Source organism: Myxine glutinosa, chromosome 6, assembly GCF_964187855.1.
Source record: "Myxine glutinosa chromosome 6, kmMyxGlut1.1, whole genome shotgun sequence".
NCBI lineage: Eukaryota > Metazoa > Chordata > Myxini > Myxiniformes > Myxinidae > Myxine > Myxine glutinosa.
Window position 1 is genome coordinate 109,337,517 of NC_136266.1, and position 26,487 is coordinate 109,364,003.

Here is a 26,487-nt window from a genome sequence, read left to right on the forward strand (position 1 = left end):
AGGAGCTGACAGCGAGCCCCTGCGTGGTAACCCCGTCGGAGCACATGTTCAATGGCGGCTAACCAAGCCGGAGTGAGGACGCACACTCCCCGCGCCGCCGCCGCTGTTGTTGTTGTTGTTGTTGTACCATGAGGAAGAGCTGCGGGGAGGTATTGGGAGGTCCTAAACTTTCTAACGGTGCCATACAATCACATTCTGGTGCAACGAAGAGTCAGAATTAATGGAAACGAGTCCTTAACTGACATAGACTAAGAATAACTAGCAAGATGTCCTATAGTCGTCTACGTGAGATGCGGTGAACCTGGGTGCGACATTTAATGGGGGAAATAGGGGAAGGTCGGGGCTACAGAGTGTTGTTTACAGAAAATGGGACTAGGGAATGGGGGATTGGGGATAGTTGGGAAGTATTGGGGAAATAGGGGAATATTTACAAGCGGATATGGATGGAGGCCAATCTCATATCCGCAACAATATTGTTGCGGATCTCCAACGTCGGCCTCCCCCTTATCAAGGGGGGATTAATCCCCTTGTCCTTTTTTACAAGCCGACGCGATCCAGGGCTATCACGTTCCTTCCGGTCGGTGTTAAATAGGGTTGTAAGCCGAATTAGTCTTATTACCTAAGTACTAACACCGGCCGTGAAGCAAGGAAATAACCCCACCCGAACCACGACGTTAGTGGACACGCCGAGCGATTAGCGAGCCACGATTCGGGCCGTTAACAGGTACTAAACCGATTGGAGCGGTTCTTAATCGTGCCACGCTTACCCAATGGAGAAATCACTAAAGCGATCGAATTAAGAGGAAAAACAGGAAGAACCGGTAATTTATTTACAATTGTATGGGATTTACAATTGTATGGAAGGAAGAGAAGTACACACTTTGTACAAAGAAGAGGAAGAAAAGAAGCAAAAGGCAATGTACAGTGAAGAGGAAGAAGCAGATACACAGGGCAGCCTTATACAGTCTTATACTTAAACCTGGACACGGGCCCGTTCGCACTCAGACTCACACGGGGGTTGTCGATGGTCGGGTTGCGGGTCTACCGATGGCGTCCACAGCTCGCTCTGGTCCCCGACTCGTACCACGAAGCCGATGGTGTTGGTAGACGGCGGGCGAGATCGCCGCGTGTCGGTAGCGCGGATCGGACAGTTATACTGGGGGGAAGGTAGGCTGGCGATTGTACTGCATACGTAATAGTTGTACCGGCGCCTTTATACGCGCTCCCGGTATCGCTTGGTACAATGCGCCACTTCCACAATGGTGTTACCAAAGCGCCTTTCCACAAAAGTCCTCACAAAAGTCCTTTGACACTCCTCTCCTCATAACTCAGCTCACGAACTTGACAAGCTCCTCTCCCTTCTCATCACTCGTTCAACGGAGGACCCCGGCTCATAACTTGTCACTGCGAACTCACGAGCGCTTCTCCCATCATAACTCAAGTCTCAACTCTGTTCAAGCGTCTCTCCCTCCTCATAACTCGGCTCACGAACTTGACAAGCGCCTCTCCCTTCTCATCACTCGTTCAAGCGTCTCTCCCTCCTCATAACTCGAGCGCCTGCCTCTCCCTTCTCAACTGAGGTGGGGGCCTTGCGCAAAGGGTTTTATTGCCACGCCCAGCGAACCCTCTGGAATCTCCAGCCACACCCTGTCAGGCGATGTCGCCTCCGCCCTGGTTGGTTGATGGGGTCTTACCGGCTCCGCCCTTGATGGCTGCCTGACATGGCCACACCCCACCCTTGCGCTCCGCCCCCTTTTAGGGCCTTACCTCGTGGCATTTGGGCTGGTTCGAGCGAAAGCCCAAGGGCAGCGAACGCTACCGGCCCAACGCGTAACAAACCGCGAGGGGCAATGGGGTGCAGACTGGATAGTGCTCAATAGAGTCGATTGGAGGGAGGGTGCAGACTGAACGGGGCCTACTCTTATTTGTTTTACACAACGCAGACGCAACTATTGGAAATAGCCTCATCCTAAACACATACTATGAAATAACTAACGTTCTAAGGTGACCTACATGTTGCATGTGGCCTAATTATGGGGTGCAACCTTTAACCTTTAATGATGTTACCTGTGTGGGTTCTCAAAACCGCAACAATATATATATATATATATATATTGTAACGGATTTGGGAAACCCTGCACTTGGTGTAATTATTGTACATATCACCCTCTGTAAATCGTAATTCTTTGTAAATACCTCCCTCCATTTGTGTAAAGGTCAAAGGTTGTCCCCTTAGCTCGTCCATGTACAAGCACGTAGCCAATCATAGATCCTCTCTATAGTTATTTCTTTATTCTATGTTAGTTTAAGGCTCTGTTTCCCATTAATTGACTCTGCATTGCACCAAATGAAATAAGATAGGTCCTCTTCAAGGATTGCATTTCCCAACCAAACTCTCCCTCTCTGTGCAAAACCGCTTGACAAGTGTGGGGTGCGCGCCCTCTCAACTGGCCCTGGTTTGGAAGCGGCGTTCGCTGCCATTGTGAATATGTGCTCCGTGCTCTGTTTGGACAAGAAGGGCGGGGTCGCCGAGAAGAGACAAGCCATGGCGCGCCACGTGGGCGGGGCTGTTCAGCTCCATGCCCAAGTAAGGCTACAAGCCCGTGGCTCGCCACGGGGGGCGGGGCTGTTCAGCTCCATGCCCAAGAAAGGCTACAAGCCCGTGGCTCGCCACGGGGGGCGGACTGTTCAGCTCCATACCCAAATAAGGTAACAAGACCGTGGCATTGCCATATAAGGCCACAAAACAGAGCACGGGGGGGCGGTACCCAAATGGCCGAGGGCGTTTTACGCCCCCGCTTGAAATATGCGTGCGACTATCGCGCAAGGAGGGTACATGCTACTGGGCTGGTACGAGAAGCTGGTGCGTGCTGCTGAACTGGTACGAGAGCTGGGCGCGTGCTGCTGAGCTGGGTTCGAGGCTGGAGCTGGGTTCGAGGTACTGGAGAGGAGAATCCCAGTGTTACCGACAGAGAGAGAGAGAGAGTCGTGGGTCGGAACGGAACCTCGCCAGATGAACGAACCTCCTGCCATTCCTGTCATCATCCCCGTGTAAGTCTGACTGTCGTCTGTCTGTCTGTGTTGTCTGGAGTACAAGTTCAGCCTGTATAGATAAGCTAGAAATTGCTCTGTGTCCTTCTGCTCCTTCCATTTTCTGTATATTACTTTGATTTCTTTTCTTCCTTTCGTCTTGTGTAAATAATAATAAATCCTGTTATTTCCTACCTTTGCCTTCTTTTTCTTCCTCGTCCGATCGTCCTTGTCCTTTCCATCATTGAACACCTGTGGCACGATTTGGCCATCGCTCAGAATCGGGTTTAGTCTTTGTTAATGGCTCGAACGTCATGTTGCTAAAACCGCTCGGCAACGAGAACATCTAAAACCGGGGTTCGAGCGGTACTTGTCTCCCTGTTCTGCGGAGGGACGGATAAAGGTATTCGGGATAAACCCTGGACCCATAACCCTGATCCGTTCCATCCCGCGGGAGAGTGTTACAAGTACCAGGAGCGGAGATGGTCAGCTTAACAAGACAAGGGGCTAACCACCTCTTGCTAAAGGGGAGAGCGGTACTCCGTTTCCGTAACAATTGGTGTCTGGAGCGAGACTCGGACCCGAAGTGCGCTTAGCGCACTCAAAATTACGAGTGGCCAAAATTTTATTTAACACCACTAAATTTTAAAATCGTGCCATGGATAATCAAGGCGACCGGATGCCGGTAGGGGAGATAGAAGGGGTAGAGTCGATCCAGGACCCCAGGGAAATGTATATGGGGGAGAGAGAGGAGGAGAGCAATGAGGATGTGGTAGCGGAGGTTTCAGGCGCACAAGATGGCGCCTCGCTCGGGGTTGCGGCAGCCGCGCCCGCAGCACCAGTGAATTTGGACCTCTTTATGATGCAAATGAGGGCCCTCATGGTCCAGACGAGTGAAGACCTGAGGAATGACATGGGAAACCAAATTGGAGGATTGGAAAACAGAATGGGGGAGCGATTAGAAAACCAAATCGGGGGATTGAGAGACGGGTTAAGTAATATGGAAAATCAAATTGGGGAATTGAGGAATGACATGGGAAATCAAATCGGGAGGCTAGAAGCCAAATTTGAGGTTTAGACAACAAATTTGAGGGGTTGGACAACAGGTTGGAAGGGCTAGAAGGTAAATTGGGGGGCCAACTGGAGGACATGGGTAATCAAATTGGGGAAATGAAGGATGGGTTAACGGGGTTGGAAAATAGAATGGCTGCCCAGGAGAACCAGATGGAAGGGGTGAAGAATGGGTTAGGGGGGTTAGAAAACACCATGGAAGGCAAATTGAGGGAAATAGGGGAGCAATCCGCCCGGGAAATCAAACAGATGGGGAATCAGATAGAGGAGGTGAAAATCGGGTTAGAAACCAAATTGGATGCCCAGAGGAATGATTTGGAGCAGATGAGGGCGGCATCTACCAAAGAGATGGGAGAAATGGGGGAGGAGATCAGACGAGATGTGGGCGAAGAGGTCACGCGGGTATGTGAAGAGGTAAAGCGGGGGGAGGAGCGTATGGAGAAAGAGGTGAGAAATAGTACGGCTAGGTTACAGGGGGGCATAGAAGACCTGACCCGGGGAGTAGAACAGCTGACAGTGGGACACAAGGAATTAGGGGAGCAAGTGGAGAATAACACTGCGGTAATCGGGGGGTTGAAGGCGACACAGAAAGAGATTAAAAAAAGGAACTGATAGCGACGAAGAGGGAATGTCAGATGGTACACGAGGGGTTGACAAAGAGGTTGGACGAGGTGACAGAGGCAATGGAGACAAAAGAACGGGAAGTAAGGACGCACATAGAAACGACCAAGGTGGCATTAGAGGAAGAAATTGAGGGGGCGCACCGGGAAATAAAAGAGGTGAAACAAAAATTAGAGGAAGTGGAAGAGGGGGTGAGTGAAATTAAGAAGAGACGGAGGGAAACTCAGAGGGAGATAAAGGAGGAAGTGATGGACTATGTACAAGGTCTGTGCTCAAATCGTGATGACGTGCTTACTGACCAAATAAAGAGTTTGCAGGTGGCGGAGGAGGAGCGAAGACGAGCTGACGAGGTGAGTGGCGGTATAATCGGAAATGTATATGGTGTGAGGGGAGATTCAGGGGGCTTGGGTGTTGGTTTAGACCCGGGTGTTCATGAGAGACCAATGGTGAGGTGTATGACTGGTCCGGAGTGTATGGAAAGAGGAGGCGTGCAAGGAGGTCCAACTATGGGGAATGCGAGGGGTATTGGTGAGCAAGGGTGTGTGGGTAAGGAGTGGATACCGGGTTGCGGAGGGGCGACCCAGGCATCGACACCGACAGGGGTAGTGTTCAGAGGGACGGGGGATGCACGGGAGCCCCCCGGGAATAGTGTACTGTGGGGGCCCAAACGGTTCGGCCCCGCGCTGATCCCGCAAGGAGCGACGCACGGGGTCCGGCCTTCGGGTGCCCACAAGGTCCCACTCGCGCCGTATGACGGCAAGAGTGATCTGAGGGCGTACCTGGCGCAGTTTGAATACGTGTGGAGAGGCAACGGTTGGAATCCGGACGAAGGTGGAGTACACCTTGTGGGGGCACTGCGCGGCGTGGCGGCGGAGGTGCTGACAGCTTTACCACCGGGTGCTCTCACCCTGCCAGCTCTCCGCGCGGCCTTAATTAATAGATTTGGCATTGAACAGCAAAGCGAGCTTGTTAAAGCTCAGCTTGCTCAGCGAAAACGCAAGCCCCAGGAGACCATCGGGGAACTTGCCCATGACATTCGCCGCGCAGTCAGAATCGCACACGTGGACATGGCAGCGAGTTCCCAGGAAAGCCTGGCGCTGGATCATTTTATCCAGGCTCTTCTGGATCCGGAGCTCCGACAACAGCTCGCCATGTGGCGCCCGCAGACCATGAGCCAGGCGGCCGACGCTGCAGCCCGTTGGAAAGCAGCGAGGCCCCTGGCCCGGGGAGGCGAGCGCCATGCAGTGGCGGTGCGTCAGGTAGGGCCTGTGATGGGTGGCGGCCCCCCTAGGGGGCCCGCCCCCTAAGGAGGCCCTGACCTGGAGAGCATGGTCCGGAGGCTGGTGGATCGGCGCCTGGCGGGACCTGGACCATGGCAGGCGGCCCCAGCGGTGGCACCCGGTGGGTCATGACAAAGTACACCAATTTGGACATTCAGGGGGGGAAATTTGGAATACCGGAGGCAAGCACCTTACCAGGTGAGGTGCTATAATTGTGCTCGGCTGGGTCACCGCGCGTGGGAGTGTCGAGCCCCACGCCGGGACTGTTCCCGCCAGCCGATGCCCTCAACTCCGCCCCGTATCGATCGGCCCAGCCGACCTCAGACACCCACCCCCCCCCCCCCCCCCCCCCCACCAGAGCCCGGGAAACTAGAACGTGCCGGGCATGCAGGACGGTGTTCGGCAGTAGGGGATGGAGAGGAGCCCTCATTGACGCGACAGGTCATTCATTGTGGCCAAATTGGTACTGGTAGTTTAACAATTCGATTGCAAAATTGCCGGCATGGGGGTAGACGCCGTTGTGGACACGGGAGCCAGCGCCACGATCATCAGCCCCGTGATCCTTAATTCGAGTGCAGACGGCTGGGGTAAAATCCAGCATCTGGAAAATCATAGTTTGCAGCTGGCTACCGGGGCAACGGCTCCGATCATAGGGCGTGGTTTTGTGACCCTCAAGTTGGGATCGGTAAAGAAGGAGATAGAGGTTTGGGTGGCGGAGGTGTGCGACCCATGCTTAATAGGGTTGGATTTGTTGACTGCCAGCGGTTGTAAAATCGACTTGAGCCGGGGATCCTGCAAGTGGGAGTGGAAGAGCTGCCATTGGAGGGGGTGAGCACGGCCGAGAGGGTGGAGCTGGAGGCTCCTGAGGCCGTGACCATCCCTCCGGGGGCCGAGGCCATAGTGCCGGCCCGATGGTCAGCTCGCCCGACATGGCAGGAGTCCTACGGCCTGGTCGAACCGGTGGCATCGCGATCCATACCTGGCTTAATCGTGGGCCGCACCCTTATAAAAACGGACGGGCCGGTGGTGGCCGTCCAAGTAATTAATATTAGCACGGAACCACGCACTATAGTGAGGGGCACGAAGGTAGCTGGCTGCACCCCAGTTAGAGAAGTCGCGTCAGTGAGGGGCAAGAACGTCCAGCTGAGCCGGCCTCAGGGGGAGCCTTCAATAAATAGTAGGAATTGGCCCGATCCCATTTGTGAGATGGTAAATCGTAGTAGTGTAGAGTTGGGAGGTACCCAGAGGGAGGCCTTACACAAACTGGTTGGATCCCATTTGGATCTCTTCTCCTTGTCCCCCGAGGATATTGGACGTACGGGCCTGGTGAAACATCAGATCCACACCGGTGAGGCCCGGCCTATTCGTCAGCCCGCCCGACGGCTCCCTTGGAGCAAGAGGGCGGAAGCTGACGAGCAGGTTGAAAAGATACTCGATGCAGGCATCATCGAGCCCTCGGGAAGTCCTTGGATGTCGCCCGTTGTGCTGGTCAAAAAGAAAGATGGGACCACGCGGTTCTGCGTGGACTATCGCCAGCTAAACAACGTGACACTCAAGGACTCATATCCCCTGCCAAGAATTGATGACACCCTCGATGCCGTTGCTGGTTCAAATTGGTTTTCAACTTTAGACCTCAAGAGTGGGTATTGGCAGGTGGAGATGGATAGGACAGGGAAGGAGAAAACGGCATTTTCCACAGGTAAGGGGCTGTATCAGTTCACTGTGATGCCGTTTGGTTTGTGTAATGCCCCCGCCACCTTTGAGCGATTAATGGAACATGTGCTAGGTGGCATGCCATGGCAATCATGCCTGGTATACCTGGATGACGTCCTAGTACATGCCAAGACATTCCCCCAGGCTTTAGCTAATTTGGACCAGGTGTTCGGGTGCCTCAGACAAGCAGGGTTGAAGCTGAGCCCGAGTAAGTGCACCTTGTTTGTAAGAGAGGTGGCCTATCTAGGTCACGTTATCGGCCGTGAGGGGGTAAAAACAGACCCAGGCAAAATTACAGCGGTAGTTATGGGGTTATGGCAGTGTAAGCTCGCCGAGGGAGGGTTTGGATAATGTATAGGGATCTAGAGAAATGACCATAGGTGACATAAGGAGTAAGTAGCGACATTGTACAGCTAGTCGGGGACGTAGGTAGATTAGCTGGTTGTTCATGACGTGGTATGTGCTTAGTTTAAAGGGAAGACGGGGTGCACCAAGTTAGAAGGGCACCAGGTAGATCAGATGATGCCGTGTGTGTGAGAATCTTTTCCGGTGAGCATGCTGAGCAAATGAGGCAATGCTCGTGAATGGTGCCGTGTATTTGTGTTGAAAGTGTACGGAGTAGTGTATGAGTGAATAATTGTGATTGTGCGTTGTATTGTATTGAATGAAGAAGCCTGGGAGGAAGGAGGGTGCAGGAAGCACCAGGTGTAAGAGTGATGGCACAGGTGTGCAAAGACAGGTGAGCATGGTTGTATGGAATAAATGGTCTGGAATACATGGAGTATGGAATGAATGGTGTGGAGTAGTATGGTGGAAACTGTGGAGTGGAGTAGATGGTGCGAAGGTGTGTATGGGGAGGATGGACCCCATCATGAATACCCGGGGAGGGTAGTTTAAGAGTTAGGTAGAGGCTATAGGTAAATTGTGGTTGGATATTGGCATCTGTGGTGCGTGTGGAAAATGGTGTTTGGATGGGTGCATTAGTGACGTGGAAAAGACTGGGCGTGTGGCCTGTTAGAGGGATGGTTGGTTGAGCGCTCCGCCACTGGTAGTCTGTCGGCCAGGTGAGGCCGCAGGTAGGCTCTGGGAGCCAGTTAGAGTTCAATGGGGCCCGAGGATCCAAAGGAAGGACCCGGGTAGCCCAGTGCCAGAGAGGGCACCGAGGGGGGTAAGCGCCAGAGAGGGCCTTCCCCAGGTAGGTTAGCGAGGAGCAGGTACGCTCGGGAGGCAACTTCAGTGGCGGAGGCGCACAGGTAAGTAGACCTGTTAGGGGAGCCACACGACTCAGTCCCGAAATTGTGCAAAGGCACAGGGAGTTGAACCGGGGGAGTGAGACCCCAAATTGATGAAGCACCACAGTTTGGTCAATGGGAATTGGTTCTTAAAACCGCATAGAGTGTAAGATGGCCAATGGATTGGCAGGGAAAGACCCCGGGTAGTGTAAAGTGTATTAAAGTCATTTAGAGGATAGTTAGGATTAAGAATCCCCTCGCACCATCTACATCCACTCACCTGCGGTGACGAAACTCCACACCGTGCCATCTGTTTTTATTTTTCTGTGCAAATGTTTTGGATTGTGAGACGCATCATGACGTGGGTGTGACATTGTGCTTGATGCTCCATCTCTTCCTCCTTATGAGGAATTGATGAGGAATTTGAATTTGTGGCAAATTTGGTTAGAGGGATTGTGGTGACGAATTTGGTATAGGGGAGATATAGTCAGGTTCACTATGTAATTTCGTTGGAATTTTTGGGGGATTTGGAAAACGATATATTTTTGGAAACTATATTGTATAGTCAGTCAGAAAACCAATGTTGCTATTTGCACAGACTCCTGTATGGCGGCCATCTTGGATTTTCAAAATTGCCGCCGTAGAACTAATTTTTCTCAATATCTCAGCTTCTAAATAACATAGAGCTTTGATTCTAACGGCTAAACATACATTTTCAAGGGCCCCGAATCCAATGGTAACAAGTTCGATAAGCTAGACATGACCATAGAGCTCCTATGTGGCGGCCATCTTGGATTTTTCAAACTGGCCGCCGTAAACTTGATGTTTTTCAATATCTCAGCTTCTAAACAACATAAAGCTTTGATTCTAACGGCTAAACATACATTTTCAAGGGCCCCGAATCCAATGGTAACAAGTTCGATAAGCTAGACATGACCATAGAGCTCCTATGTGGCGGCCATCTTGGATTTTTCAAACTGGCCGCCGTAAACTTGATGTTTCTCAATATCTCAGCTTCTAAACAACATAAAGCTTTGATTCTAACGGCTAAACATACATTTTCAAGGGCCCCGAATCCAATGGTAACAAGTTCGATAAGCTAGACATGACCATAGAGCTCCTATGTGGCGGCCATCTTGGATTTTTCAAACTGGCCGCCGTAAAACTGATGTAACTCACCTTCTAAAGAGCACAGAGCTTTGATTCATCATTGAGTAAAGTCATCATCATCCTCATCATCGCTTTCGTTCATCACATCTTGAGAGTCCTCATCATTTTGGCACTGGATGTCACACTGACAAAGGTCTGTACAAGCCAAGTTGTTTGTTCTGCAGGAACATCTAGATGAAGAACAGTCTGTTTTGCACTGACATCTAACCATTTGAATGATGGCCTTGGGGGCTGGAGGCTCCTCAGTTGTGGTTGGTTTCACTTGTCCATCCGTGTCTTTGTAAAAGCCGTTTTGCAGGGGATTCAGCTGAGGATCCTGTTGAGCAATGCTTGCCTGACCCCACACTCTGGCTTGGATATGGACTCTAAGGATGTGCTGCTTGAGAGCTCCAAGAGTAGGAGGAAGCCTGTCACTTTCTGCCATGTGTTTGCAAAAGAGATACCATCGTAGTTCGGGGATGCTGTCGATGTGGATGCCATTTGGAGAGTAAGCAGCGCATACAAAGTTAGCTAGTGTGGACAACATGTCCTCCGTCACTTCAGTTGCATCTGAAAGCATTCGCACAGTGTCTATGACGTCTTCACTTGCTTTGAGGTAGACATGCAGCCAGGTTGCTTTGCCTATTCGAGAGAACCTCCCAGTGTTGTCTGCCCCTGTGAAAGCATGAAAGGCTGGCAACGCCTTTGCTCTTTCGACCCCTAGAGCTGTCCACAGTGGCTCTATTTGAAGTATTCCAGAGGCCATGGAAATGGATGTATTCCTCAGCAGTAGGTCATAGTTTGCTATGACTAGTACCAGGACATCTGTGTCGGGAGAGAAGAACACCAACTGCGCATCATGTGGGTTTCGCTGGGATGCCAGCACGGCCTGGTGGATCAACAGGGTGTCAGCTTCTTCATGGTTGTTGTCCTCGAAGAGCAGGTCACTGTTGCTCCTAGTACGCCCTGAAGCAGACGTGATGATCAACTTGGATGAGTGACTGTTGTATTCTAGAGTTTTCGCTGCCAGATAGTCAGTCAGATCAGCCTTTGTTTTGTCATGAGAAAGGAATCTGCTCATTGGGATGTGTTTGATGTTGGTGTCATCTCTGACTTGATACTGTACTGCATCCTTTCCTTGCCTTCTTTTAGCCCTGGTAGCACTCTTCAGAGAATCGTTTTTGTACGTGTCAAAGACCAGTATGATCTCATCACAATCTTTTGTTAGAGACATGAGTCTGTCATTGAAGCATTCACCCAGATCGTTGACTTTCACTACAGTGGCTGGTTTCTTTGTCAGCTTATGCACAAGTACCATCCCATCCACCAGTGCAATCTTCCGACTTGTAGGTTTACTAGATGTGGATGCCATAGTTCTTGTGTCCATTGGATCTTCTTGTAGAACACTTGCAGCTGGTGTCTGCTGCTGATCTTCGGGGTGAATTTCTGCTCTTGCTAACTTGTCGAGGAGATGAATTAACTTCGACTTGTCAGTGCATGGAAGAATTGTCCCATCTGGAGCGAACAGTGCTCTTGGTGTCACAGTGAACTCGTAATTTCCGATGGCATATTTCTGGTTGACGTCTCTGTTTGACTTGGCAAGGACCATGAGCCTTCCGTACAGTTCCTTAGTCTCCTTCAGATCCACAGTCCTGTCTCTGAGTTTCACTGTGGTTCTCTTGTTCCCAGACGTGAACATCTTGTTGTTCTCCTTCTTGACTGGTGCCCAGAGGCTAACATCTCCATTGATACGCTCCGACACGTAGTCTTCATACAACTTCTGACCAGTGACATCAATGTTCAAGATCTGTGGTACATACTCGTCTGGGATGTAAGCATTCGTTATCACATTGTGCAGCTTGTCACCTTCAGTGTCAAATGGATTCCCGTGACTCAGTATCGCAGCCTTGATCTTGTTGATTGCTTCATGCTCCCTCTTGACTGCACTTGGACCAAGGTCATGATGTTCTGTGATCTTGTCACCTTCCAGGCCAAACTGACTCTTGAAGTCTTTTGACAGGCGTGATAATTCTGGTGTAACCATGAAGAATCTCTGTCTAGCATTGGCATTGTTAGAGATGCCAATCAGTCCAGAGTGAATCTTCATCAGCTTGTTCAGATGTTCACATGCATGATCTGGTCCAATGGATACAAACGGGATGTCATTCTTAGTTACTGATAGATTGCCAGCTCCTAGTTCTTCCCAGGTCCTAGGGTGATTGGTTCTTAGGTCATACATGTCTGCGATGTATCGGGGCCAGAGCCGCTTGTATTTGATCCGGTCCATGGCAAAGAATAACTTGCTCAGTTCTTCTCCAGCTTTGAGGTAAAGCACCAGGTCAGCACTCCGTGATGCTGCCACGAATAACAGGATTGTCTCCACCCGATGTAGATAGTTCATCATTGACTTGAACATTGAATTCTTGGATCTCCGTGCTTCCCACTCCTCGAGTGCCGTCACCACCCCATCAGATGTCAAGACTTGAAGGAGTTTGGTGTTTGCTTGTTTTACAGATTCAGCTTTCGTGCACTTGTTCGTCTCAGCACAGGCAGCTTCTACTCCCTCTGTTGCCTCGAAACACACATCCTTTACTTGTGGGTTGTCCTTCAAGAACTCCTCCAGAACCATTTCATAAAGTGCTACATATGAATATATATGGGCACGGAGAGACTGCTTGTAGTGTGTACATTTCAGGATTTGCCGCGTCGTGGCTGGACCATAGACATCAGCTTCTACCCAAGCATCATCAATGCCTGAGTTCTCCATGGAGGCTCCGAGGGCTCGGAGAGCCACCATGACAACATGCAGCTCACCCAGTCTGGGGACGACTGTGCGTTTCAAGTCAGGTCTTGCATCCAGCAGTTGCACCACCTTCTCGTAGAGGGCCATGTCAAATGAAATTACAGTGGGATGATCTTCACCAACTGCCAACATCCTTAGCTGACTGGCTTGCATGATCACGGTCAGTAGGGTTGGCCACTCATGCGCCACCTCTGGAAGTAGTGGCAAGGCACCAACCCGAGTCATGGACTGGCGTTCAGACAAGAGCGAGTTGTATCCTGCCCAACCTGGAATCTTGCTGGAGTGTTCCCTCGCTTTCATCCTGGATAGAGCAGAAGCAACAACCCATCCCAGTTGTGTCAGTTGATAGGATCTGGAGACCCCCTTGTTGATGACAAACTCCTCTGTTCTCTTCGTAAGCTGTGGTTTCGGCTTGTCACAGTGCAGCACATCTACATGGTATGGAGTGACCGATAGACTCTATGCATCACCGATGATCAGAGGTTGCGCAACTGGTTCTCCAGGGACATCTGACTTCTGGTACACTGCAGTAATCATTGCGTGAGTGGTTCCTTTCCCGTCAGGAGTATCCTCGGCAAAGTCCGTGTTGTCTGCAGCAAAGAACACAAAGGCTCCCCTTTTCAGGAATGGTGGCACGTACAGACCTTCAAACTGCCTGGTGTTTTCTACGACAGCATTGGCAAGAGCAGTTTCCATGAGGAGGGCGCGGACAATCGAAACACAGTAGCCATGTGCATTGAGAAGTCCCAACAGCTTTTTGTTGCGTGTGTCATGATGGACAGTCAGAGCCAATCCCAGGACTTGTAGTGGGGCAGATTTGTGAAATGATTGTGGGTTTTGTGGTAAAAGCACCAAAATTGGCATATATGATATTAAGGACCTACTAATTGATTTTAGATATAGTACCAAGCAGGAATTTTTCCGAGAAGCCCATAAAGTGGAAAAATCCAAAATGGCCGCCGGCCGATTCGAAATATCTGTTAATTGTCATATCTTTATGAATAGTCAACGCAGAAACCTGAATGAAGTGTCTTTTTGTATGTTTCTGTACATGATGAATACAATGGAACCATTATTTGCTTTGAAAAATTCATATAAATCAATATAATGGTCAATTTCAGGTTGAAATTCAAGATCGCCACCATTCGATTTGTCGATATCTAGCAAATGTCATATTATACACAGTAATTCATATCACACCATGGATGAAGTATGTTGTAGATTTATTCACATATGTCAGACAAAATGGCACCACTAATTAAGAAAAGCTGAATTCATAGTGACCAATGGCAATGCCAAGGTCTATGATATCGACCAGATACATAAACAGTCGACTTTACTTTATCATATTTTATACTACGAGTTGCAAATTCTAAATCATATTAAGATGGAGGAAAAAATACCACACAAACTAAGTGACATATTATATAGATCTACACATTTGTATCCAATGCATATATACTCTATGCATTATACATTAAATAACACTTTCCATACCATACATCATTACATTGCTGCCGATTACTTTGAACAACACCATGAATTTTGCACTTTTCAAGTTTCTGCTGGTTCATTTATAGAATATTTACCCAGCGTCGAGCCTTAAACATATTCACACTTCTGTGTTGATTATGACATGTTGGACATTGGGTTTAGATATTAAGTAGTACCTAATAAGTACACTCTGGCTGAAACATTTCCCCTCAGTGCGAAAATGTGTATGGTTTTTCTCGAGTGTGGATGTTTATGTTACATTGAAACAACTATTAGTTGCTCTCATTGTGGTCACAATTACCACTGCAACGACAGAGTGATGTACATTTAAGAGCAGCTCTAACACACTTGCATAGTCCCCTACAACCTTTCTGGCACCCACACCTGTGCAACTCGGCACAAGATGCCACTGCCTCTGGTAATACCGTCCATAATGGTTGCCAACCCTGTGTGGCACTCTTCTGCCAACCACATGTCTCTGGTGATGGAAGTACTGGACAACGGACAAGTGCCTGTCCCCACACATGTCCACCTTGGTATACTGCCCGTTTTGTGTGCTGTAACAGTGCTCCTCTGGTGGGTGGTATGGTGTCGATGGACCTCGCTTTTGTAGTGAAGATGTGTTTCCTAGCTGAATCAACGTTAGATTCTGTGCATGTGCGGTCATACAACAGGACGACATACTTCTCGAGCACAGACATGCAATCATTGAGCGACGTCGGGTCCATTAGCAAGGTAGAGAATACTGGTGTCACTTCAGTGAAGGACTTCCATGTGTCGAACGCAGTCTTTTTCCCCCGACCAGCGAATGACGACACCGTATCACAACCAGTGAAGGCGTGAAACATAGGAAGTGCACGTGCCTTCTCACTACCAAGCTCAGTGGCGATATCGTGGGCAGGAATGTACCTCAGGTGCTTTCCAGTGCCAAAAGCAACCCAAATTTCAGTGTTTTCAAGGCGTGCCACAGTAGACACTGCCAGGACGAGCACGTCTGTATCCACAGTACGCAACATGATTCGGCGATACCCTCTCCTTGCTGCATCAACTGTATGAAGGAGCATCCGTGTGTCTGCCTCCTCATGCGTACATGGTGCTAGAGATGAGATGTCCTGGTGAACTCTCGTGCAGAGCACATTCTGACCGCATGTTGTATACACATCCTTTTCCGCAGAAAGATGTTCTACAACCTAAATTGGCAAAGAAAAGAAGCTAGATTAAATTTCATGTCATTGATATTGTGTAGTTTACAATCGATTCTACATGTATATGGTTTTTTTTAAAGCCAGTGAAATACTGAAAGCTTACCTGGTGTACCAAGAAGTCGAATAGTTCTGTCTTGTTGTCTGCCAATCTCAAGAACTCTTGCCAATTTCCTGGGATCATGTTGGATGGTGCAACACGCCGCCGAACACCTTTTCCTCGATTCTCTCTCGCAGTGGTCTTCAGTCTCAATTGGAATTGAGCAATACTCAGTGTTGCTTGTCTTACTTCATCTGTGTCTTTCTTCTTGATATTTGGTCCATCCATAGTCATGCTAACTAAAGCAACAAGCGACTTAGGCACAGCGTCTTCTTGACAACCCTGTGGGAAGGAACCATCAAATTGTGTGGTCATTCCAAGCATATCTCGCCGGATTATGTGGGCCGCCTTCGCCAAGCAAATAGCTTCATTATCACCATCATCAAAGCATGCATCCCGTAATGCATGCCCTACATCGTCATCGAAACTGAGCATGACATCACGACCTTGTTTGTATGCACGAAGCCCAGGCATGTTTGCGAGTATTCGAGTTTTCAAATCAGTGGAATGAATACGCCCACTTATCTCAACACCCAGCTCTACCAGTCGGTCAGTGTATAGCTCTAAGAGGTCCGTCAATTTGAAGACTGGTGCAATGGCCTTGTTGCCGAGTTTCGTGTCCTCTATGTATCCCATAAGTTCCACTAATGCTATACCATGAGATGTTAGGTCGATGTTCTCCTTGACACCATCTTCTGTCTTCCTGCTGCTGGCATTGTATAATTTGACAAGGCAATTTGAGTGATACTTCGCTTCCTGGGCCACAAGGTCACGAGGACTGATTTTCGCAATCAACCTTTGATCCTGTATTTTTAGTGCACATTGCCTAACCCTATGTGTTAGTTTTGGTGTCATCGCTTCATGCAGAGGCGCCATCTCCGTTCCAGATTCATCACAGAAGAAGCATTTTGAATCTTCTGGAGAATCTCTGTGTTCAGCCTGCCTTTACATGTATGGTATTTCTCCAGGGGTATTGGTACATGCAGTTGGAAGTGAAGCTAGTTCAACTCTGGCGAGACGACTGGCACACCACTTCAAGCGGCATGATGCATGCCATTGGGCATGATTGCGTGCCAGTGTGTGTCCAATACCATCTCCTTCATCAAGCCTACTTATGTCGATAGGTAATGGCTGGCTGTCCAAATTGATAAAACTGTTCAAGTTATCACCGAGAGTATGATATCCAGCACCGACGTCGGGACGTTTTGATTTGGCTGGACAGTTCAATGGTTTGTCTGAACGTTCCTGGCATAAAGCACAAAGACTCCAGTCAATAGGTTCATTTGTGGCCGCAGGTGATCTTAATGTCTCTCTATGAACAAGCTTGCACTTCTTGCGTGTCGACATGATTTCAGTCACTTCTGTTCAGTCACCTACAACGAAAAAAACATTAATATTATAACGACAATAACCTATTTCGTTTTCCCACACCTAATTACTACAAGATCCTGCAAGGCACGATGGACAATCTAAGCCAAACGATGATGCAATGAGGTGAGGGTATCATTGTATTCCTCCTGTTTGGAAAGACATATTCATACGATATACATATTTTGGGGAAGATATGACACTCGGTATGGGTGCCGCATGACACAAATCACAACCATGTTATTGTTTTTTTTATTGATGGTGCGACTGTGGCTGAAATATGTATACTGTCTAATATATAAAATACACTTCATCCATGGTGTGATATGAATTACTGTGTATAATATGACATTTGCTAGATATCGACAAATCGAATGGTGGCGATCTTGAATTTCAACCTGAAATTGCCCATTATATTGATTTATATGCATTTTTCAAAGCAAATAATGGTTCCATTGGATTCGTCATGTACAGAAACATACAAAAAGACACTTCATTCAGGTTTCTGCGTTGACTATTCATAAAGATATGACAATGAACAGATATTTCGAATCGGCCGGCGGCCATTTTGGATTTTTCCACTTTATGGGCTTCTCGGAAAAAATCCTGCTTGGTACTATATCTAAAATCAATTAGTAGGTCCTTAACATCATATATGCCAATTTTGGTGCTTTTACCACAAAACCCACAATCCTTATGGATATTTACACAAATCTGCCCCACTTGGGGGTTTTCTCTTGAATGGGGTGGCCTGAATGTTGTGGATTCGCTGCTTGGTTTGTACTTCACCTGTCTGTTGGATTTGAATCCATACATGATGTTCTGACTCACAGTGAGTGTTGATCTGTCAACAACACTGGTCCTCTTCTCAGTTTCCAGCTTGTCGACAGGCCCTACCATTACCCAGCGGATCATGGTGTATAGTTCAGCCGGAACATCGTTGATATCGCTGGACACCTGTATGGTATTTGCTTCCTGGTCCTTCTTAATGAATTATGCGATGCTCTTCCGTATCACTTGTGCTGCTTTGTAGATTGTCTTCATGTTGTTCTCGTCATCGCCATCACTTGTGATTGCAGAATGAACCATGCTTTCCTCACATGCATCTGGACAGTAGAGGATGGCCGATTTTCTTCGGTCTTTTTGGAGAACAGATGTCACGCTTGGCAACTCAGTGACGATTCTTTCTTTCAGCCACTTTCTATTGAATGTAGGTACATGCTTTTCCAAGTGTTCTGCGCCAATCATATTGACATAAGTGGTTTCAATGCCATCCATGGAGAGATAAGCTTGGTTTTGTGTTTTGACATCTATCAGGTTGATCTCAATCAGACTTGCCCGTTGCAGCAATAGTTCTTTGTCTGCGCTGCTTCTGTTTGTGCTAGGTCTGTCTCGTACTACATGGAACATATGTCTTCTCCAACAAGATTTGTGGTACCGAAGGTCAATTGCGTGTGCATCACCTGGTGAGATACATGTGTTGAATCGTGTTTTCAAAAATGCATCTTGGGACTTCTCTACAGCCTCTCTAAGCTCTTGACCAGCATTTTCAGTCCTAACCTGGTAGAGTAGTTGGCCATCATCTTTTTGGCAGAAGAAACACTGCTCTTTATCCAGTGGCACTGTACACGAGCGTGTGAACGGGGATGTTGCATCAGATGTTGATGAGCCTGGCTCGTCCATTTCTGTGCTTCCTCTCTGCTGTTCGCGTTTTTTTTGCAGTATAGTGTCCAGTTGTTACTGCATGCGCATGGCGGTCTCTGGCACGTTGTATCTCACTCTTGTTAGTTGCACTGGAGTAACAAGTGCGATGCCAAACTGCCTTCTCTGTAGAGAGTGTTTCTTTTGTGCTGTTTTGGAGTCGTTTATGGACTTGAACGTAGATGCCATCATGCAAACTGGCCCTTTCTTCTATTGTCTTCAATAAATGTTGGTAGGAATCTATTCTGGGGTTTAACACCAAGGATCCTTTCTTGATATCATCAGCCTTGCATAAAATGCACTGCTTACAGTTCGTGGACTCCTGGGCTTGCCCCCTCCCTTCACCATCTTGTTGCATCTCACTCATAATGTGACATGTAGAACCTGCAAAGACAGCAAAGCAAAGGGAACCGTCACCGATATATACAACCACCACCACAGACATATTGATGTATAATAGGCTACAAATACACTTCCACCATCACCACAATATCAGGTATATTGCTCAGTATATAAATAATACAAAAACACACGCTGTAAACTAATTATTTTCCTCAGCTGTACCCTGGGGATCAAACTTATTACTTTAGTAGCTTGTCCACCCGTAAACAGATTTTAAGTTCTCATGAACATTAGGAGTATCTGTGTGTTATTTGGCAGTATGCCACAAAGGCCCACAAAGGGCAAAACACTCGCAGTAGAATAGTATTTCTCATTACAGTCAACACAGTCAGGTTCAGCATGTCCAGATTTTAGATTTAGTTGGATTTTTTGGGGATTTAGAAAAATCAAAGCTCCGTCTTATTTAGAAGATGAGATCCTGAGAAACATCAATTTTACGGCGGCCAGTTTGAAAAGTCCAAGATGGCCGCCACATAGGAGCTCTATGGTCATGTCTAGCTTATCGAACTTGTTACCATTGGATTCGGGGCCCTTGAAAATGTATGTTTAGCCGTTAGAATCAAAGCTTTATGTTGTTTAGAAGCTGAGATATTGAGAAACATCAATTTTACGGCGGCCAGTTTGAAAAATCCTAGATGGCCGCCACATAGGAGCTCTATGGTCATGTCTAGCTTATCGAACTTGTTACCATTGGATTCGGGGCCCTTGAAAATGTATGTTCAGCCGTTAGAATCAAAGCTCTATGTTATTTAGAAGCTGAGATATTGAGAAAAAATAGTTATACGGCGGCAATTTTGAAAATCCAAGATGGCCGCCATACAGGAGTCTGTGCAAATAGCAACATTGGTTTTCTGACTGACTATACAATATAGTTTCCAAAAATATATAGTTTTCCAAATCCCCCAAAAAATCCAACGAAACTTTAAATCTGGACATACTGAACCTGAGTAATATGGGGAAGACGTGACATTAGTGACGAATTGGTAAGTGTGTAGATTTTGTAAATATGGGGAGGGGCAAGGGGGGCAGTGTAGGTCACATGTGGGGGGCGTACGTAGGGACGAACCTTTCTCAGCTCGCTCCCATGCGCCCCTCATTCTGCATTGCCTTGTTTGATGTGTACCCTTGCACCCTGACCCATGCCTCACCTGTCTTCTTCTCTGTCTTCCTTCTCCCAACCGAGGATCGTGCTCTCTGGGCACTGAGGGGAGCCTGCGGGGGGGGGGGGGGGGGGCCGCGTCGGTGTGCCCAAAATTCCGCAACCAGCTGCCTGAATCCACGCACCACTTATGGACCACAATCTGTGGCCAAGCACCACTTATGGACCACAAGTTTTGTGGCATGGCCCCTCTGCTGGGACCGGCCAGGTTGGCCAGAGGAAGATCCTGCTTGCGGACCTCGGTAACGTGGCACCTATGCCATACAGGTGAACCACCCATAGTTGGCCCCCTGTGGGCCATAAATAAAAACGGACACGTTTTGTGCATTTTTCATTTTTATTATTGCAAATAGGCCGCAAGCAAGAAGAACATGAAGAAAGACAACATCTGGAAGAACATCGGCCAGCAGAGAAGAACAAGATCATCAGTGTGTTGTTTTTATTGTGATGAAATATGTGCAATGAGCACTGGATGGTGCTTTGGTGTTTTTCTGGTGCTGATTGGTGCTTTTTGGTGCTCTTTATTGGTGTTTATTGGTGCTGGTGCATCGATGCAGTGCAGGCTGTCTCCTCCCCTCCCACAGGATTTTCTTTTTGTTTCCCCCAAAATAAATCGCAGGTCCTGGGTTGCGTTTTGTAAATAGTCCAAGTAACGTAATTTGTAAATAATGCTCCCCACCGTAAATGTATAGTTTGAGAATTAATTCCGCAATTCGGTTAGCTGTGGGCGTGAATCTGTTAGGTAGGGTGCAATGCAGCAGCGGGATATACTTATTTGTGTTTTAAAACTGTCACACTCAGGGTCAGATTAATTGTAGAGGGAATTACACCTACGTGCCACATTAAGTAAAGTTTTATAGGCCCGGGACGTGCCTGGAGGATGAGGGTGCAGTGTAACGGATTTTTGAAACCCTGCACTTGGTGTAATTATTGTAAATATCACCCTCTGTAAATAGTAATTCTTTGTAAATACCTCCATTTGTGTAAAGGTCAAAGGTCGTCCCCTTAGCTAGTCCATGTACAAGCACGTAGCCAATCATAGAACCTCTATAGTTATTTCTTTATTCTATGTTAGTTTAAGGCTCTGTTTCCCATTAATTGACTCTGCATTGCACCAAATGAAATAAGATAGGTCCCCTTCAAGGATTGCATTTCCCAGCCAAACTCTCCCTCTCTGTGCAAAACCGCTTGACAAGCGTGGGGTGCGCGCCCTCTCAACTGGCCCTGGTTTGGAAGCGGCATTCGCTGCCATTGTGAATATGTGCTCCGTGCTCTGTTTGGACAAGAAGGGCGGGGTCGCCGAGAAGAGACAAGCCATGGCGCGCCACGGGGGCGGGGCTGTTCAGCTCCATGCCCAAGTAAGGCTACAAGCCCGTGGCTCGCCACGGGGGGCGGGGCTGTTCAGCTCCATGCCCACGTAAGGCTACAAGCCTGTGGCTCGCCACGGGGGGTGGGGGGGGGGTGGGCTGTTCAGCTCCATACCCAAATAAGGTAACAAGACCGTGGCATTGCCATATAAGGCCACAAAACAGAGCACGGGGGGGGCGGTACCCAAACAGCCGAGGGCGTGTCACGCCCCCGCTTGAAATATGCGTGCGACAATCGCGCAAGGAGGGTACATGCTACTGGGCTGGTACGAGAAGCTGGTGCGTGCTGCTGAACTGGTACGAGAACTGGGTGTGTGCTGCTGAGCTGGGTTCGAGGCTGGAGCTGGGTTCGAGGTACTGGAGAGGAGAATCCCAGTGTTACCGACAGAGAGAGAGAGAGAGAGAGAGAGAGAGAGAGAGAGAGAGTCGTGGGTCGGAACGGAACCTCGCCAGATGAACGAACCTCCTGCCATTCCTGTCATCATCCCCGTGTAAGTCTGACTGTCGTCTGTCTGTCTGTGTTGTCTGGGATATAAGTTAAGCCTGTATAGATAAGCTAGAAATTGCTCTGTGTCCTTCTGCTCCTTCCATTTTCTGTATATTACTTTGATTTCTTTTCTTCCTTTAGTCTTGTGTAAATAATAATAAATCCTGTTATTTCCTACCTTTGCCTTCTTTTTCTTCCTCGTCCGATCGTCCTTGTCCTTTCCATCATTGAACACCTGTGGCACGATTTGGCCATCGCTCAGAATCGGGTTTAGTCTTTGTTAATGGCTCGAACGTCGTGTTGCTAAAACCGCTCGGCAACGAGAACATCTAAAACCGGGGTTCGAGCGGTACTTGTCTCCCTGTGCTGCGGAGGGACGGATAAAGGTATTCGGGATAAAACCTGGACCCATAACCCTGATCCGTTCCATCCCGCGGGAGAGTGTTACAAGTACCAGGAGTGGAGACGGTCAGCTTAACAAGACAAGGGGCTAACCACCTCTTGCTAAAGGGGAGAGCCGTACTCCGTTTCCGTAACAATATATATATAGCAGTAAAGTATGTTTGTTTGTTTGTCCTCTTATAACCTGAGAACTACTCCACAGAGCAAAACCAAAGGAATATTCGGAATCAGTACGTCTCAGAGCAACTACAGCACACCTTAAAATTTAAAAAAACTTCGGGTTTTAAAATTATGACGTCGTCAGCGTATTTCGGAACATTAATTTTTCAACTTCATCCGATTGACATGGGACCAACGGCATGTGACAGAGAGTGAAACCTTCATGCTACATTTATTTGACGACAATGACTTCCGACTTCCGGGTTCGGAATGCGGGACCAATGCCATTTGACAGGGAATAAAAAATAAATGCGACATTCAATTGACGACAATGACTTCCGACTTCCACCTTCCACCTTCCACCTTCCACGCAGTTTCTGATTGCTTTTTCTGATTCTGGATTCTCTGATTTTACATGACGCAGTTTCTCAATTAAATTCCACTACATGATTTTCTATTTTCTTCTTTTTCATGAGGATTTTTGATTTTCTCCTTTTAGGAGACCCAGGCCTAATTCCACGCAGTTTCTGATCAAAATCTCCGAAATGCCCCGAAAAAGGAAGAGCTGCATTGGTCCGACGACAGCTGCAGCTAAGCGAAACCAGACTGAGAGACAACAGGTGACTGAAGAGGAGCGAACAACCAGGCTCAATGAGCAGGCTCATCGGCAACAACAACAGCGAGTAAATGAGACACAAGATGAGCGATCAACCAGGCTCAATGAACAGGCTCATCGGCAACAACAACTGCGAGTAAATGAGACAAGATGAGCGATCGACCAGGCTCAACGAACAGGCAACAACAACAGTGAGGAAACGCGACTGAGGAAGAGTGTGATGCAAGACACGAGGCAAACCGTCACCGCACTGCAGAAGCACGATCTCGGGCCCGGACACCAAGTAACAAAAGGGAGGCATTCACGTATGACCCGGCTGACCCAACAACTCACGCAGACATCGGCCGAATGGACCAAGTCTGCACTCACTGCTCTGCTTACATGTTTGAAGGAGAGACCAAAGGTGTGTGCTGCAACAATGGGAAAGTCGTCCTTGAGCCTTTCCCTGCCCTTCCTCCCTTCCTGAAGGAACTTCTCTCTGGCGAAGGTCTCCTCAGCTAGCACTTCCTTGACAACATTCGAACATATAATGGCAGTTTTGCGATGACGAACTTTGGGCATAAGGAAGCTCTTAAGTACAGGGCTGGAACCCGAGCTTCTGTATCCAAGGTCAAGTGTTCCACCGCATTGGCAGCTTGCTCCCGCCTGAAGAAGGTCAGCCAAAGTTCTTACAGGTCTCTACTTCCTGGACTCGCATGCCAAAGAGCTGACTGCCAGGAACCACAGTGGCCTCAAACCACACATCATTGAAATGCTCACAAAGTGGTTCCACGAGAATAACCATCTGGTCCGTGAGCTGAAGACTGCAAGAGATATGCTTGCAGAAGGAGATAACTCGGAAGAGCGCCAGATAATCATCCGCGAAAACAAGCGACCACGTGGTGAGCATGCACACCGCTACAACGCCCAGTCTGCACCAGAAGTCGCCATCTTAATGGACAATGAGCCAACAGAACCCAGAGATATTGTCCTTAAACTTCGCGATGGGGCACTCAAAAGGATAAGTGAGCTGCATGCATCTTATGATGCATTACAGTACCCCATACTCCCCATAGTGTTCCCATATGGAACGGATGGCTACACTATCCACCTGGTGGCCAGGACTGCTATGGGAAAAGATGGACAAAAACTCACACAGCTGCAGTACTACAGCTACCACATCATGGTGGAGGATCCTAGAGCACCCAATTTCCGAGCATTTCCCTCCAGTCATTGGCCTAGCTGTCCACCTCGAGAATGGCCAGCGAGTGTACTTCCATATGGACAATGCCGGACAGAGGGCAGAGCGACCACCACCAGCCACAACGCTGACTGCTTTCTTCGACCTCTGCAATCATGACGATTTTGCCAAGACGCTCAAATACCACGAGGTGCCCGAGTACTACTGAAAAATTTCTGATATCAATACCCCAAATCTTAGGCATTGTAGGATATAGTCAGAGCGTTCACCTTTAATTAATGCGTTTTAAGAATCCTTCCAATTTGCACCCGTCGTAGACGGGTATCCTTGCTAGTGACCTTAGAGCCGCCGTGCACCAGCACTAAGTCGTTTGGCGAGAAATCCTTTTCCTTTGCTGCACCTCTGCTCTGGAATGACTTGCCTTCCTCTGTTCGACATGTTGACTCTCTTTCTGCCTTTAAAACCTCCCTCAAAACCTATCTGTTTCACAAGTCTTTCAAAGTCTAAGTCCTGTTCTCCCTTTGGTTTGAGGTGGGACAGAGATCGAGAGTATGTCTGTGTACATGTGCGGGGGAGGGAGGGGAGGAGGAGGGGGAGTACACATCTGTGGGTTTTGAATGGGGAGGGAGAGGAATAGGGCAAGAGTGAAGGTGTGTCTGTGTGTGTGTATGTGTGTGCGGTGTATGTGCGTTCGCATGATAATGTAAAGCGCCATGAGGGTAGTTTACTCTGCTTGATGGGGCTATATAAGACTCCATTATTATTATTATTATTATTATTATTATTATTATATGATATACCATTTAAGTTACATCTTGGAGAATATACATTCGATATTATATCACCTTCGTTATTTTACAGAGCTGCATTTAATACGGATATTTATTTTGAGAGAAGCAAAATGCAGCCAATACATCGTCATTATCCGGGTTCAAGGTGTGATTTCCATTCTACAGCATGAGCAGCAGTTATCGCGATAATAAATCTCCATTATTGTGATCGCGATAGTAAATCTAAAGCACGATTATCGTCCCATCGCGATTATCGCCCAGCACTAATATATATATATATATACATACATATATATATATATATATATACATGCATGCATACATACCCACACACATGCACTCACACGTCTGTTTTCGCCATCTTGACACAAATGGAACGTGATAACTGAATGCACCGAAAGGGAGTCTGTTGGGTGCAGCCGATTACGATTACTGAACAACCAGAAATGGTCACTTGGTGATTTTGCAGGAAATAATAACCAAGGATTACCAGATGGGAGTCACACAGGCTCCAACGATGCTACAACAGAACCCTGCGTTTTCCACCACAATCATGCCTACCCGCACCAGGTAAGTTAATTTGACGTGCAAACGTATCTCGAGCCTTTAAAAACAAAATTCTGGATTCTAAATGGTAGCTAAACTTCGTGGCTGTCTTGTAATGCAGAAAAAACATGAAATTACGAGAGATTGATATTTGTAACTGTAAGGTGATCAAAGAGCTATAAAAGTAGAATTCAAATCAAAACTGAGGATTACGAAATGTGATGATTAACAAACGTTTGACTTTTACAAAATGCACCTTGAGTGAATGACCGATTGATTTCAGTGGAGGACAGCCATGTCTTATCTTGTGGGGGGACCCTGATTGGCTGTGAAGCACATGACAGTTCTCCTGCAGAGGAAAATTGGCTTCAGTATTTTGTGTTTGTGTTTTGTGTTGGATTTTCCCTTAGACCAGGAAAGTCACCAGAACGAAATAGAACGTCACCTGCCAACAAGGAGCCTTGCATCGAACCAATCTCACCGCCCATGATGACAGTGCATGACAATGAAGCCATAGACTCTGGGTAAATCACTGTTTGTCATGTTTAACACGCCAGCAAATGATCACAAAAAAGTTAGTGCAGCATGGATTGTGCCAACAGTACGTGTTTGAA

General features: G+C 47.9%; 1 protein-coding gene across 10 annotated transcripts in view; it reads left to right on the forward strand.

Annotated features, from left to right (window-relative positions):
* NCOR1 (nuclear receptor corepressor 1) overlaps positions 1-26,487 on the forward strand; it is a 376,183-nt gene that overhangs the window by 313,190 nt on the left and 36,506 nt on the right. For all 10 annotated transcript variants that reach the window (XM_078780340.1, XM_078780342.1, XM_078780346.1 and 7 more), the window contains 2 exons: positions 25,797-25,897; positions 26,284-26,397. In XM_078780340.1, the coding sequence (XP_078636466.1) occupies positions 25,797-25,897; positions 26,284-26,397 (215 nt within the window). The remainder of the gene's footprint in view (positions 1-25,796; positions 25,898-26,283; positions 26,398-26,487) is intronic.